At 41.0% G+C, this 16096-nt stretch overlaps 2 protein-coding genes across 2 annotated transcripts; both read left to right on the top strand.

The window, feature by feature from the left end:
- Nucleotides 1-3144: 3144 nt before the first annotated feature.
- LOC311033971 (seipin-like) lies at nt 3145-8160 on the top strand (the record flags this gene model as incomplete). The annotated part of the gene is made up of 10 exons (XM_084041709.1): nt 3145-3234; nt 3327-3388; nt 4036-4123; nt 4238-4381; nt 4608-4643; nt 5385-5519; nt 5697-5794; nt 7210-7330; nt 7855-7936; nt 8023-8160. 10 exons carry the CDS (start codon nt 3145-3147, stop codon nt 8103-8105), a joined length of 939 nt encoding a protein of 312 aa, XP_083897835.1. The 3' UTR covers nt 8106-8160.
- Nucleotides 8161-8869: 709 nt separating this feature from the next.
- LOC311033676 (inositol-trisphosphate 3-kinase A-like) lies at nt 8870-15204 on the top strand. The gene is made up of 8 exons (XM_084041279.1): nt 8870-8970; nt 9184-10293; nt 12409-12493; nt 12847-13060; nt 13365-13569; nt 14037-14138; nt 14355-14426; nt 14803-15204. The coding sequence occupies exons 2-8, from the start codon at nt 9271-9273 to the stop codon at nt 15064-15066; spliced, it is 1965 nt and encodes a 654-aa protein (XP_083897405.1). The 5' UTR covers nt 8870-8970; nt 9184-9270; the 3' UTR covers nt 15067-15204.
- Nucleotides 15205-16096: the final 892 nt, after the last annotated feature.

Genomic DNA, 16096 nt, shown 5'->3' with positions numbered 1-16096 from the left:
GATCACATTAGTGTGATTGTTTTATGTGTCACAGTATTGTGAGAGTGTTTGTATTTTATTTTCCCTTTTAAACCCAGGTTGAGTCATTGTTTTCACCAAAAACAATAATAACTTTGGTCAATAGGTGGCAGTGCAAGACCATGGTATCAACCTGTTTTGCCTTCTGAGATTTTCGTCTAGATAGTCTTCGCATGTACTGCTGGTTCTTCTCATAACTGAAAACTCGGTGGAAACAGACCACGTTTCACTGCCTCTATTCTTCGTAATAACTTTAACCAGAAAACATATATCTGCTACTAGGTGCCATATTCTGGTACCTGTAACACACTCTAATTATGAAGGAGATCTCTATTTCACGTTCCCCCTCATCAATCTCTGTAAATTACCTTCTTTATAATTCCAATGCCAAAATAATAATAATAATAACAATAACAATAACAATAACAATAATAAACCTAGCGTTCTCATCGAATGATTAGGGTCCCATATTTTCTACATCAGTGCCTTGATCAAATCAAATGACTGGATGTGCCATAATGTCCTTCAGTTTAACAAAGGCAAAACTTTGATAGCTTTGGTGCCACTGTAGTCAGTCAGTCAGTCAGTCAGTCAGTCTCATAGCGTGTCTGTCTGTCTGTCTCATAGAGTTAAAAAATAAGGTCTGTCTGTCTATCTAACCTGTATAAAGTTGTATACAATTTTGACTAATCATTAACTTAATTAATCTTCCTCATAATACAGGGGGATTAGCTCAAATGGTAGAGCGCTTGCTTCGCATGCGAGAGGTAGCGGGATCGATGCCCGCATCCTCCAAATCTTTGTTGACAATGACATCACAACAGAACAGAACACAAATGACCCACTGATGTTGATCATGAATGATAAGACCTACCATATATCAATATGCAGTAAAATATACTTGTATCATCCCATGTTGAACGTCAAATTAGGTTAAATGTTGTGCGTGCTAGATCTGCACACAATAATACTCTGTTACAGTTGGCAGCTGTCAAGCGCCAACACTCACTTGAACCACGGCTGGTCTCTCTCTCTCTCTCTCTCTCAAGCTGATTGGATAGGCGTTCAAGCACAACACACAGGGGTGTTTCATCATCGAGGCTGTTATATTAAGCAAGGAATGGGGAGGATTAGGAAAAGGAAGAAGAAAGTGCAACAGTTGATTGCGCCACCGGATCAGAAGAAAGATTCAGTGGTGAGTGAAATTCACGTTTATCAATAATAAAGCAGATTATAGCTTCAAACTTTCATGCTAGGCAGCTAATGTGGGAGTGTAGTCTTCAATAAACAGTGAGTAGGGAGTAGGCTGTGTTGATTAGCCCTGACACATGACTGTCAGTCATCATGTATGATCTTCAAAATAGTGTTTGCACTTTCTCCCCTTTTGGTCTGTACATCTACATAATTGGTAAGCACTTTATATTTGAAATCTGAACGTCAAATATAAAGTGCTTACCCCGCTGGCCACGGATGTTTCAATTGTGTACGGGTCCTCAGAAGTACCCGTATTTTCCGTATTGTTCAATAAAAAGCATTTTAATTCGACCGGTGGCCATTTTCTCCACATGCTTTCAACTACGTGACCCCATCGGTTGGGAGGTGTATTGCACTGTAATACCTTGTAACTCTTTGAGAAAATGGCCACCGATCGGATTAAAATGCTATTTATTGAACAATACGGAATGTACGGGTACTTTTGGAGGCCCGTACAAAATTGTAACATCCGTGGACATGGGTTAAGTACTTTATATTTGAAATCTGAACGTTTATGTAGATGTGCGGGCAAAAAAGGGAGACAACGCAAACACTATTTTAAAGATCATCCATGACGGTCATGACAGATGACTGTCTTGGATCCATGGCTAAATTTATGTTGGCTAGGCAGACCATGTTTCTGCAACACAAACTGCAAAAACGTACGTAGTTGGAAAGAAAATGTAGGCTACTTGATTGCTTTGTTCTTGCAAGACATGAAACTTAAGTCATCATGCGTTTTGCTCATCATTCACTGTAGCCACAACATATCACAACACCTCCAAGGCCTTAAAAACAAGGCTCCAAACATCCCAAAACAAACTTGTAAGGCTACTTCTTGGCCTCAATTACAAAACCCATCTAACCCATGCCCATTTTGCTAGGATTGGATGGCTTAGGGTTGAGGACAGAGTACAGCAACTTGCTATGGGCCTGGTCTTCAAGATACACAACAACATTGGGATCCCCCTGTATTTGTCAAAATACTTCCAAAATGTTAATCAAGTCCATGATCATAACACCAGAGGCAGCTCCACAAACCATGTTCAACCCAGATTTGGCACAACAAAGGGAATGAACTCGTTCTCATGCTATTCATCAAAAATGTGGAATGCCCTACCAAAAGGAGTAAAGGAGTGTAAAACCCTACTCACTTTCAAAAATGCCCTAAAGATACACCTTCAGGAGGCTGCAATTCAAAAATGGCCCTTGTCCAAGTCCTAACCTACCCCATGTCCTAACCTAACCTACCCCCTACCCCCCCCCCCCCTCTCTTTCTTATTTTGTACATATTTTTCACTCTGCATGCCAGTAACCTGTAAACTGATTGTATGACATCCTGTATAGTAGTGTGTATATCTGTCTGTCTCTTATATGTCATCATGATTTGTGTGCATGGGGATCTCATCTTAAACAAGCTAAGTGCTTAACTGAGCTATCCAGTTTAGTAGACCTTGTATTGCGAATTTGTACTTCCATGTACTGTTATGTACTGTCATGTACTGTTCTCATGTCTTACTAAATAAAGTACATCAATCAATCAGCCTATATAATTCAGCAGCACTGTTAATATATTCTTTATGATAGGCCTACTGCGTTATTTGATGTGAAGTGGTTGCTGCTTGTGACTGATATTGGATACATGCAGTGGTTATAATTAATACCACTCATCATCATCAACATGATAGCTTATCCTGGGCCTTGCTGAGATGCCTTATGTAGGCTACCTTGATCAACCATAGCTTTATGATGTGTTTAATTCTGCAGCTTATGATAAAATACTATTTTTTGGGGGGTGATTAAAGGCATGTGTGTATATATTTTTAACCCATCAGCTGGTTTGATTTTATGGATCAACAAAGTGAGGATCTCATGAACCCCTGCTGCGCTCAAGATGAGTCACAGTCAGAACCAGGCCAGCTTGACCCAACACTGCTCTGGCTCCGGGACACAGTCATCCTGGCAATGTTCCATGTCCGCCAGAGGTTGTTGTGGGCTGCTGTCATATTGAGTGCTGCGTTCCTACTCCTCTGGACAGCCACATTTTTATATAGTGCCTTCTATTACTCTTACATGCCAAATCCAGCGTATGCAACCCCGTACACTACTATTACAGGTGTGTATGTAAGCTGTTCTCTTCTCCCTCAGACATACAATTATTCATGATTGGGCGTATATTTATTCCCTCTTTCTTTGTCATTCTCTCTCACACACGCACGCACGCACGCATGCACGCACGCACGCACGCACGCGCACACACACACACACACACACACACACACACAGAAAGAGAGAGACGTGCATATTAACATATTTTATCTATCCTCGCTTTTAGAACCGAAGGTTACTGGACATTCAACACGTTCACTAACACACATTAGATATACCAGTCCTCGCAAGAGCAGTGAACAAGGAAAGGCTGCTTTCATTTATTATGCTCCACACAAATGGAACAAACTTCAGGACTCTCTGAAACTGGTGCGATTAGTCTCTATAGACATTTAGGGTGCTTCTTGAGGACACACTACATAGTGACTGCACCTGTTTCATGTAACACTATATTTATTTATTTGCATCTGTGACAATTGTAATATGATTCAAATGTCTGTTATTGTTTTTTTCCTTATGTATGTGTTTATATATACTGTTATCAGGGCGTCCTTGAAAAAGAGAGCTTGCTCTCATGGGCTGCCCTGAATATTAAAAAAAAAAAGGAACATAAAAACCTTCTAGTGCTACAGTACTATATACTTTGTGTTGTAGGACAGACTGTGAGTCGTTAGATTCCCATCTATGCTCCGAGTCCAATCCTGTGGCCAACATCTCACTACTGCTCAACGGAAAGAGTCAGGTGGGTGTCTGTCTATCTACTGTGTCTATTTACTGACTGTCTGTCTGTCTGTTTGTCTGTCTGTATTTATTCATGACAATTTCATTTGTCAACTATATGAACCCACCATTTTAGGTGATGACATTTGGTCAGCCCTATCGAATCTCTCTGGTGTTGGAGATGCCTGATTCCCCAACCAATCGGGAGCTAGGGATGTTTATGATCAGGATGACCTTTTATTCCCGTCAAGGGAAGGAGGTTGCCTCCTCTGCCCATTCTGTGAGTTGTTCACCACTCCTGAACTGTACAGAGATTCATTATTCATACACTAGATAGTCATACTGGTCATAGCTGTCATATCCATATAAATATGCATGCATGCATACACTGTCTTTGGCACACAGATGTACACATACAGTAGTACACACACATACATATGCACACACTTGCATTGAAAAAGTTCTTCCGTTGCTTACAAGTTATTTATGCTGTTGCGCCCTTCCAGGCCAGCCTGCTTCTCTCTGCATCCAGCTCTCGCTTTGTGAGTACTGCAGTACACTACTAATGCACACTAACTCCAAATCATACCAAATAGGCCATTGTCAGATTATCAGTGCTTTACGCTTTTCCATGGTGCTCTACTGCCATCTACTGTATACTACAGAGTAGGTAATTTCAATGGTGAATTTCAACTGTATGAATGAAACAAACTTGAACAGATTTTAGAAACCCACTCTTACAATTTAAGCATTTAGCTGATGGTCTTATCCAAAGTGACTTACAAAATGCAAGATGGAGTGCAAATGAAAACAATTAAGTGCAACAAAGAAACTGTTATAGCATGTATAGCAGGTAAACATCAAACATAGCATTTGTCTAAACTAACATAGGTTACTTAGCATCTGTGGACAAGTAACCAACATATTGTACATCTGTAATTCTGCATAGCATAAGGCTAACCAAAACTGAGTGCCATGGACTTTTCTGTTCTTTACAGGAGTTAAAAAATAAGGTAATAAGTCAGAGAAAGGCCATGATTATAATTAAATTCAATGTTGGAAGACAATGTGGTGTTTTCTTGTAATCAATTTTCAGAGGTCATTTTGAAGTTACAGCGCCTGTGTTTGTCATAACCCCAGCGTCCGTATTCTGGGTGTAACATTAGCCAGAATTAGCCGATCTACAAATCCACAACGCAAGTAATTGAACCCCTATTAGATGCTAAATTTGTGCCACATGTATGCATATGAGAGTTTGACTGTGTCATCCTCTTCTGGTTTAGACCATGCTGAGGTATCGTTCCAGCCTGTTGAGGTCCATTGGGACGCTCCTGTTTCTCCCAGCATACCTGACTGGAGTGGCTGAACAGAAGCAGCTGCTGGAGGTGGAAATATTCTCTGACTACACAGACCGTTCTGTGAGTGCAAGACTACTGTGTGTGTGTGTGTGTGTGTGTGTGTGTGTGTGTGTGTGTGTGTGTGTGTGTGTGTGTGTGTGTGTGTGTGTGTGTGTGTGTGTGTGTGTGTGTGTGTGTGTGTGTGTGTGTGTGTGTGTGTGTTTTTCATAGCTTTAACAGGCATTTCTCTGTGTGCAGTATGCTTCCTCTGTTGGAGCCTTCATTGAGATCCTGTCTAGTAAGGTGCAGATTTATTCATCTCAGCTCTTCATATATGCTCACTTCTCTGGCATAAGGTGAGTATCCAATGCACATTCTAAAGTAATGTTTTTGTAATCTGTGAGCAATAGGCTGTGAGACAGAAATTAAATGACTCCTTTACTACTCCCAAAAGAAATTGCCATTTCTATAATGTTTATATTGTATTATATTCTAAGTTACATCGTATTCTTTTACTGCTTCATGTTTACTAGCTAGTGAGCGCTAAAGGTCAAAGTAGACCAAGCTGACCATCAGCCAACAACATTTTCGGTCACAGCGGCAAAGATCGGCAGTGATCCCTTCAAAAAAGCTTACATTCTCTGAAGGAAAACCCTGACTGCATTGGGTTGCCTCCTCATTTAAACAGCAAGCAGATTAGTTCTTCATGTGGAAAATGCCACCGCCCATTCATTCTATTCAACTGTTTGCTGATTGGCTCGAGCTCGAACAACAGCGATATATTTTTTCGTTCGAGTTCCTGACCTATGTATAGCCAAAAATACGCACACATCACAGACTACTCCCAATTCTTGGAATCACCGCTGTTTTCAGCCGACGATTGACTTGGTGTAATTAACCAGATGAGCCCTAGCGTCCATATTCTGGGCATGTCATACTCGGCAAATATTCTCCAAAAGGGGGGGAACATTTGCCAAACAATAGCAGATCTACAAACTCAAAACATCGTTACGACACATTGTGACCTTGTAGCTCTTCTATTTTGGGCCAAAGAGATTTAGGAGGGGACCAAGTACAGACCCCTGGGGGATTCTGGTCAACAAAGTATATATAGAGTTTTAAGTTGTGGAAGCTGTACTTTTTTTACTAACTAGCTGTGATGAATATTTGAAAATACTTTTTGGGGGGGCATTTTAAGCAAGGAGAACTGAATTTAAAAGGGAACATATATTTATTTATTGGACAAAAAAACTGGAATTACAAAAATGAGAAAATGTAAACTAAGAATCGAAATAACACAGACCTAAACTATAAACAAAACAACGAGCACACGCTCAAAGTTAAGAACTTAACTTATAGAAACACACATCAGCACCAGTCTCCACCTCTTTCCAACTCTCCACCTCAGAAACTCAGGAACAAAACACAAAGTAATACAAAATACAAGCAGTGTGCCAAATAATATAAGTAATGTACAGTAACTACCAAATAATTATGCAAATACAAGATCAAAATACAATTGGCCATAACAAAGCACTACAGTTTACAAATATTCCCTCTATTATTGGCCTGTTTTGCACCAGCAGCGAAAGATGACCAAGTCATTCAGGCAATGTTTGTTGGCTGCATATTAAATAAAAAATAAGTTAATCTTTGCATCTGACGATTATCAGCATTTTTGCACAATGAAAAAGCCTATGCTGACAACATTAGGGTAGATTCTGATCAATTCAAATACTAACATCCTGTTTTCTGTGTGTTATTTCGTAAGGTACATATTGCACAACTTCCCTCTGACGTCAGCGATCATAGGCGTGGCCAGCAACTTCATGTTCCTCAGTGCTCTCCTGCTCCTTGGCTCCTTGAGAGAAGGAACGTGGACATCACAGCAGGTTAATGGAGAAACACTGTGGATAAATGGCAATATTTAGAGAGGCAATTTACCATATTAAAACAATGGCCATTTTGCTCTTACTGTACATCATACTCCATTTGGTTATATTTGTAGTTATTTGATAAGATAACAGTATTTTACAATATCTCTGTCAGTGTCTCTGTCATTTGTTAAGCCTGATTTACATTAAGTTGCGGGCCAGTGTCGCTTGTGAAAATAGCAAATCTACACAAGACACTTGTTGTGAGCTTGTAGATCTTCTATTTTCTGAGTGCGACACTGGCACACATCTAAAGCAGCCTTTACTTGTGTGCCTGTATAGTACTGTATGTGTTGTTTGAGGTTGCATAATGAAGAAGCTACATTGTGAAATCCAGAGTGTTAATTCAACTGTAAATATAGGCCCCGCAAGGGTCCATTTCTACACTCTCAGAGTTAAATGAAAGCTCAGGTTTTTGCAGTGCAAATGTGTAGGTGAGGGTCTCTTATATATCTAAGTGTTCACTGTATTGATGTACACAGAACAAAACAAGAGAACATTCACTGAAGAAGAAGAGGAGGACGTATAAAGATCAGGAAGAGGATCATGAGGATAGCACTGCAGGTACACGCACACACTTGCTTTTACTTTTTCCTCAAATTACTGAGGCACAATGTACTCTCTGTACTAACTGTGTAATTCTGCTGCAGAGATGAATGCATTGGAGGACTCCTCGGTGGATCTACTTCATATAAGACCCACAGACCTGAGTCAGGGGGAACCCTGCATGTGAATGAGTGGTGCTGACATGATGGTTATAGCAGGATGGTGGAGTTGGAGTGAGACATAAGTACTTTCCGGTTGAGTATGTTTTGTTCATAAATGACAGTGATTCTTTATGACCACTAGGTGGGGCAAAAGGCAAGTGGGGTTTTACACAGTTGTGAGTTATGTTGTTTACCCAGGGGTTCAATGTACAGATAGTGTAAAAGGATATACTGTATCTCAGTCTATTAACAGTTATTTCTATATATTTCTCCGTGTGTTGTTTAAAATTGTTATCCTGCATTGTTGTTGAAATACAGTAAAAGGTGGTTAAATGATTCATGGAGAACATGTGAGTCAAACAGTCATCCCAAAGGTTTGGTTTGACTGTAGGTCTTTGTTACTGTAAAGTTTCCGAATATGTTTCAATGGCAGAACAGGTCCAGTGCTTTATTGTAAAAAAATTATATATATATATACATTATTATGTTCAGTTAAGATCTGTCTTTAAAACCACTTAAGCTAAAGGTTTCTATTTTCTTTTTTTAAAAACACTTTATTTTTATTTTCTGTGCAACATACAATAAAAAAAGGTTTTCTATCACAAATATCTACATTATAAAGTGTAAGTGTATTCATCAGTCATCATTGGTACGGGGGAAGACCTGAAATATACAGTATGTTACGATGGGGTATCTATTTCAGGCAAATGTTTACCGATATTGCTGCTGGATGAAGTTTTGGAAATTCTCTGGCGTCACTGTATGCAAAATGTTTTATCAAAAAGGATTAACACAGGAACAGACACGCACACACACACACACACACACACAAACAAGAGAAGAAGCAGAAGGATGTTGCTTGCCGACAGTCAAAGAAGACCGGTGGGAGAGGTAAAGTATTTTCCACAAGATTTATGCTTTCTGAAGTTCCCTTTGTAGCACAACTGGTTATGCTAGGTCTAATGATATGAAACTAATTGTCTTTGGTGATGTCAGTACAAGGATTTTCCTAATATACATTATATAGCCTATCATACTTTGATATATTTCAATATATCTTACAGAATTTTGTAAAGTATTTAAAGTTTTGCAACTTTTCTGCAGACATTTCTCTGAGTGAATTGCCACATATTTGGACATAAAACTGGCCAAGCGTGTTTGTGAGCCAGCTCTGCTCTTGAGTTGAGAAACATGGAGCTGACGCATCATCCATCCGCTCACGGTGAGGATCCAGTAACCAGGACAGACACGGAGGCCGAAAAGCACATGGAGGCACAAGGAGGAACAGAATACAAAGGAGGGATAGAAAACAGTGAAGGAAGGAAGACGGTGAACGAGACGACCCCCGCCGATGTGTCAGATGGACTATCTGTGAAGATGCACCAACGCCTGTCAATAAGCAAAGGGTCGTTCAGGACACGGAGGCCCAGACTCCAGTGGACAAAAAGCTTCCCCCCATTCAGTCAGTGCATTGGGGGACATGACGAGGATGTACAGGGTGAACGGGTGAGAGAGAACGATTTCGGGGAAGAGGAGGTTCAGTGCGATTCGGAACTTCGTGTCACTCACAGACCCCATCTCCGAGTTCAACAAAGGGTGAGGGAAGAGAGTACAGAGGAAGTGCAGTTTAAGCAAGGAAGGAGAGACGATGAGAGAACAAATGACACAATGACTGCCAGGGAATCAAGGGACGAGTTGAAGGCGAGATGGAGAGCGATGAGGAGACAAAGGTTAGGGGGCAGTGATGGCGCAGGATGGGTGAGGAGAGAGAGATGGAACGGGAGAGGAAGAATGGAAGAGACTGGAGGGAAGCAAGATGGTAAAGCAATGAGACGGGGGAAGGAGACCAGACCCACGGAGGAGGTACAGGACCGCAGTTTAGATAGTGGGAGAATGTCCTGCCCGGAGGGCGATCTAGATGTGAATTCTGAGACGGATGGAAAAGAAGCAGAGGGTGACGAAAGGAAGAGTGCTGATCACTCTGAGATTGAGGGAGGGAGTGATAGGAACAGTCAGATAAAGAGGATGAGCGAAGATGGTGAGGGACCGGTGACACAGGCAGCCCAATGGCCTTCCCCACATCCCATCCTCTCCCGCCTTTTACACTCCTCTACTGCCTCTTCCTCTTCCTCCTTCACCTTTTCCTCCGCTGAGAGTGATGAAGTCTTCAGTGACATGGAGGATGCCGGCTCAAAGAGGAAGACCTTCAGAAAGGTGAGAGCTAATGCTGAGACAGACAAAAGAATGAATGAGTGGACGAATGAGTGAATCTCTTCTTTACTCCTTATTCAAATGACCCATGACTACATGCACTACAGTATATTAGGATAATTCATAATCAACATCACAGAATTATGAGTTGCATATTGTTGATGCAGTTGCTGCGCTCTGCTCTGTATGTGACTGCAATGGTTTTCCGTGAAAGAGACATCAAAACTTTGTTTCTCAACTGTTCTCAGCTCCTGTGGTCCTGGTGATTTGCATGGGTTTGAAAGATGGCCTTGACACTGTCAGATTTGAATGGCATTTGCATGCCATGCTTAGCTTCAGATATGAGAAAGATGAGAGGCAAAGAGAGGGGGTTGTCTGTAGGCCTACCATCCACCAAAACACGATTGGCATGAGTGTATACCTTGCCATGGAATGTTGATGAGGTTCTGTTATTGAGGTCACATTTGATAAAATACAATAACCTGTAACTTTGAAACACCAGGTTATAAATGAGATAATTTCATTCTACAGTTGATAAACACATCTTAAAATGAATCCCCTCATCTACAAACTGCTTTAAAAGTGTGCACGCGATCTCTTTTGTATAATATGCTATACATTTGAACGTGTATGTAACATAAAAACTGTAAAATAAAGTTGTACAAAAAAAAAAAAGTGTGCACCCTATCAGAGCGCACCTTGGTGTCAGGGCCAATTTTATTCAGGCTGAAGTTCAAAAATGGTCCAGCTCAATGAACACGTTCACATAATACTAAGTAAAGGTTTACTGATTAAATGTAAATACCACTCTAGCCTGATATATACTTAATTGTAATACTGTGACGCGGCCCTACGAGGAGTATAAATTAAGCTTTAATACAGGGAGACAGGATGGCATAATGTGTAATCCTGCTGTGATCTGGCAACTGACTACCAAACAACACTGGCAGAATGTTAGTTGGCTTGGCACCACAGATGTGATCTCTCCTACCTACTGAACCCTGGAACCTGTGCGAGGCTCTGACCTCTTGCATGATAAAATGCGTATGTATAGGTTAGTAGAAGGTTAGTGTGAATCTGCATATCACTTCTTGTTGCATATTATTTAATAGATGCTAGCTTTATGAGGGCAAGTGACTTCCACTACAACAAGCCAGGGAAACAATGTTCCAATCTATCTATGCAGCCTGAAAGAGCTGGACTTAAGGAAAGCATGCTTGAGCTTTAATTCTTTTTTAAAAACATATATGCGTGCATGTATACATATGCACCTTATATGTGTACTTATATGCACTCTACTCATATTAGGAATATTTAATACTTCTGTCCTGTTTTACTTGTTTTCTTTCTGTCTGTATTATTTTCCCTTTCCTGAAAACTGAAAATGGTGAAAGCTTGTAGGATAAAGGATTCATCCACTTTTTTACACATGTAAGCCTGTGATGTGACAAAATTGAAGTACAAGTAGTAGCAGCAGCTGTTGAACGAGCACTGAGCACTGTCGTCATGTCAGTCTTGGTGAAGCAGGCTGTCACATAGGCATTATCACTTTATGTACAGTACATGACTACATGACTGAATACACTGCATTGCTGTTGCACTGGCATCATACTTATGTATACACTTAAATGTTTGATTGTGTCTCTTTTAACTTTCTTTCTCTACCCTAATGACTATTTTGCGACTGTAAATTGTACAGAAAATAAATTCACCTATTTGTCTTTTTACACCGAAGGCTTGTGAAGTTGATGTAGTGCCTTCATACAGAAGATAATTATGCTTCTACTGAGCTGCACATATGTATGAATGGACTTCTTCCTTATTATGGTTATGAAGATGAGCCGTGAAAGTTCACTGCTAAAGAATGTTAAATTGTACCAGCAGATAAGAATAACATTTTAATGTTGACATCAGTGTTAATCGCTTTTTTTTAAGGCTTTAAGCTGCTAATATGCCAGAGCCCAGAATCCAACCTTGGCTTAGGAGCCTTCCATTTTACCATCAGTCTCTCCATAATGCTATATTTGTATGATAATAGAACCTCCTATATGTGTCTCCAAAATGGTATTTTTACTCCTTACCTTTCTTCTACTCTTACATCTTGTTCCTTTTACTCAGTGTCGGTCCTGGAAGACATTCCTGACCATGATGCAATGGTCAGTGGGACAGCAGACTTCCTGGGTCCAGCTGGCTGGACATCAAGGCATGTGTGTTACTTTCTCTCTCACACACACACACACACACACGCACACACACATACACGCACAGTGCCTTTTGCTGCGGTCATATTATTTTAAATGATTTCCGCCATTTTGTTCCTTGCACCAGCATAATGGAGTGGAAGTTAGGCCTGTATAAATTAAACTTCTCGGAATGGTAGTGCTGATCTGAAATCACCACAGCTCCCCTTTCCTTTTTCATTAACCAGGATATGAAGGACACATTAAATCCTTCTGCTGATCATCCACATATTGTATGACACATATAGGCCAGTAAAAAGTAACCATCTCCACTTACCCTTTACGCCTCCCTTGTTGGTTGCTGTTGCTACTGTAGGGAACTTCCAGACGAGTGAGGGGGGCGAGGTGCTGAAGTTGTACAGTGATGTGGAGGCATCGTGTCTGACCTGCCTCATGACAGACCCGCTGAAGCCATTTGTCCCACAGTACCATGGCTTGATGACCCGTGGGGGGCTCACGTACATTCGCCTGGAGGACCTGCTCTGTGGCCTGAAAAAACCTGTCATCATGGACTGCAAGATGGGTGTCAGGTAAGGCCCCTTGCAGCCTTGTAGAATGACTCCAAAGTTTAATGAGGAAAATATGTCAAATGAAACTGTCACAATAATGTCCATGACATTCTTCGTCTTTTTTAAAATACTGAATTTCTTAATCTCAAAACTTGACAATATCATTTACCACATGTTCAGACTGTCCTTAATAGTTTACATTAACAGGAGCAATAAGAGCCTAAAACCTAATTAATGCTTGCATGATGATGGTATAAATTAGGCGTTATGGTTGTGTGATCTCATTAAAAACAATACAGTACACAGTTTGGAGTTTTATTTTCAGGACATACCTGGAGGAGGAACTGGTGACAGCACGCAATAAACCCAAGCTACGCAGTGATATGTACGAGAAGATGGTGAAAGCCGACCCGACAGCTCCCTCAGCAGAAGAACACGCACAAAAGGGTGTGACAAAATGGCGCTACCTTCAGTGGAAGGATAAAACCACCTCTACTTCCACGTTGGGATTGCGGATTGAGGGCATCATGGTAGGAATGTGTGAATTTGATCATGAAATAATAGCTTAAAAAAAAAAAAGATATTATCACTGCCTTTGGTCCCAAAAACGACTCAGGTTGTTCTGCATACTGGTAGATTTATTGCACTCTTAGTGAAACACAGTGACTGACACACAGTAAACGCCATCGGGCTCTGGAATCGACCCTGCTGTCAGGCTGCATTAGTGCGTATGCACCTTAACCACTAGGCCATCGGCGCTCAATAATACCTTATCTATGCACTCATGCCCATACACAATTCACTCTATTTATTGGATAACAAAGTCAATATTTATGGATTGCTCTGTAGTTTGTACAGCTAAACATTACTCTGATTTATATGGACTGGGGCGCATGTGATGCTATACTACTTTGTTTTGTTTGAAATGAGTGTGCGCTGGTGTATTTCAGATGTGTAAGTTGACATCCCTGTGTTTGTGGTTGTCTCTCTGAGTCAGATGGAGAACGGCAGTATTCAGCGGGATTTTAGGAAAATTCAGACTTTAGCTCAAGTCACTGACGCCTTGCTCTCCTTCACCAAGAGTCAGCTTCACATCCTGGTCAGTTTGCTCTATCAGATGAGCAGCACTGGCTATATTACACTGCTTTACACAGTTATCTGTACAAATACATCTTTCATCACCACCATCTTATTTTTCTCACGCCTACCACCTCCCTCATCCAATTGTTCTCTTCTCTCTCTGTCTCCTACCTGCTGCTGCTCAACAACCACTATACACTCCACCTGTCTTCCCTCTTCTCATCTCTCTTAACAGAAGGCCTACCACTCCAGACTCCAGGCCTTGAGTGAAGCCTTAAATGAGTCAGCATTTTTCAAAACCCATGAGGTTAGTCTGAATACAAAAGTGAGCCTTAATTCCTTCTTACAGTATGTGCTTCGCTGAATTCCGAATTATATCTGAAAGTGAAAAAGCTGGAGTTGGAAAAAGATGAAAGTGAACCGGAATCTGGAAATTATGAATAATCTGAATCTCAGAGAATAGCCCATAAGCCTATTTGTCATTTGCATCTATTAACTGACAAATCTACAAATTCAGGAAGTGCATAACTCCACAGTTTATAATGAAATAATTGAGAATCTTTTTCATTATGTATTCATCATGGCTCTAATTTGCATGACCGGGAAATGATTTAATTAAGAATTTGACCCCCATCCACCCCAGTCCATGTGATAAATAACTTTTCTTTGACATGTCTCACCAGGTTATTGGTAGCTCACTCCTCTTTGTCCATGACCACAGCAGCAAGGCTAGTGTGTGGATGATAGACTTTGGAAAGACCGTTTCAGTGCTGGGCACTGAGCTGCAGCACAATGTCCCATGGGCCGAGGGAAATGGGGAGGACGGGTACCTCATTGGACTGGCGACGCTCACCTCTTCACTGAGCCAGGCCATCAGTAAAGCCTCCTGGCAGCAAGAAAGGAACTCTGGAGGGGGGAACACAGAAGAGATCACCAAAGTGGACTGAGGCATTGTGGGTGTGCATGATGGTTCACGGTTGAGATGTCACTGGTAACGCTCCCTTCAAGCTACACTTTTGACCATTGCCTGATTGATTATGTGAAAATTATTCTTCACTGGTTGAGGAAATTTAAATAAAAAACGACTTTCCCCAGAGGACTCTGGTATGATTATTCCTAGCCTACATCTGAATGTAATGACAGAGGTAGATGGTATTTATCTTACCAAAGGGGCATCAGCTCAAATTGGAGTTCCCCCCACCCCTCTCTCTCTTTCATGCACACACAGTCTTGCTTGCCTTGCATATCTTTACGCTATTACAGTCTTTTGAGGAACCTAAAAATGTCTGATATAATGAATATCAAATATCTAAATGCTGAATCAAGCAACTTAAAAACTGTCAGCGGTTCTCTAAACCCAAGCAGACGTTAAAATGACCCCAAACATGTTTGAAAGTGAAATATCCCTTAACCCAAATGGCCACCAGAGGGCAAAAGCTAGGGTCACCCACATCAGTGGGGTCAAATGAGATCGAAACAGGCCGCAGACATAGGAAGCAGAGGCACCTGTGTGCAGCAGTTATCAAAGATATTTACCTGCTGCTGTTTTATTTACAGTTGCTGAATGGGATGGAATGTGATAGTTGTGTGAACACTAACTGACGTGCTATGCACTGCTGATACTTGGAAACACACTTGTCAAAATAGATCCGACGTTTTCTTAAAGGGAATCATGGCATATTACCGAAGAATGTACGACAGAGATGACTACTACTATGACAACTTCTCCGTGGTGGCACGTGTCACGGACCATGGTAGGTCAAGTAAGTCAACAACAATGACCGTTTAACAAAAGTTTAAGCTTATGTTTGAGAAATAACGTTAACTTACTTGGGCTAAATTTGAAGTTTTTTGTTGTTGTTGTACTCAACAAGGTAACCCAACGTTACTGTGCATTGGCAATGATGTACTGTATGCGAAAAATAAGGTCGGTTTTTCAGCCTTGAATCAAGACGATCATAATATACAACGGTCTTG

This window comes from Gymnoscopelus microlampas (genome assembly GCF_963454915.1).
Source record: "Gymnoscopelus microlampas genome assembly, chromosome: 18".
Classification (NCBI taxonomy): Eukaryota; Metazoa; Chordata; class Actinopteri; order Myctophiformes; family Myctophidae; genus Gymnoscopelus; species Gymnoscopelus microlampas.
The sequence above is the reverse complement of the archived record's forward strand: the minus strand, read 5'-3'. Positions and strand labels throughout refer to the sequence as shown.

What these genes read in the sequence shown, in the direction of transcription:
- LOC311033676 (XM_084041279.1), top strand. Translation starts at nt 9,271, where the DNA reads ATGGAGCTGACGCATCATCCATCCGCTCACGGTGAGGATCCAGTAACC. An exon ending in CCAGCTGGCTGGACATCAAG is followed by an intron (nt 12,494 to 12,846) that starts GCATGTGTGTTA and finishes TTGCTACTGTAG; the next exon opens with GGAACTTCCAGACGAGTGAG. An exon ending in TGCGGATTGAGGGCATCATG is followed by an intron (nt 13,570 to 14,036) that starts GTAGGAATGTGT and finishes TCTCTGAGTCAG; the next exon opens with ATGGAGAACGGCAGTATTCA.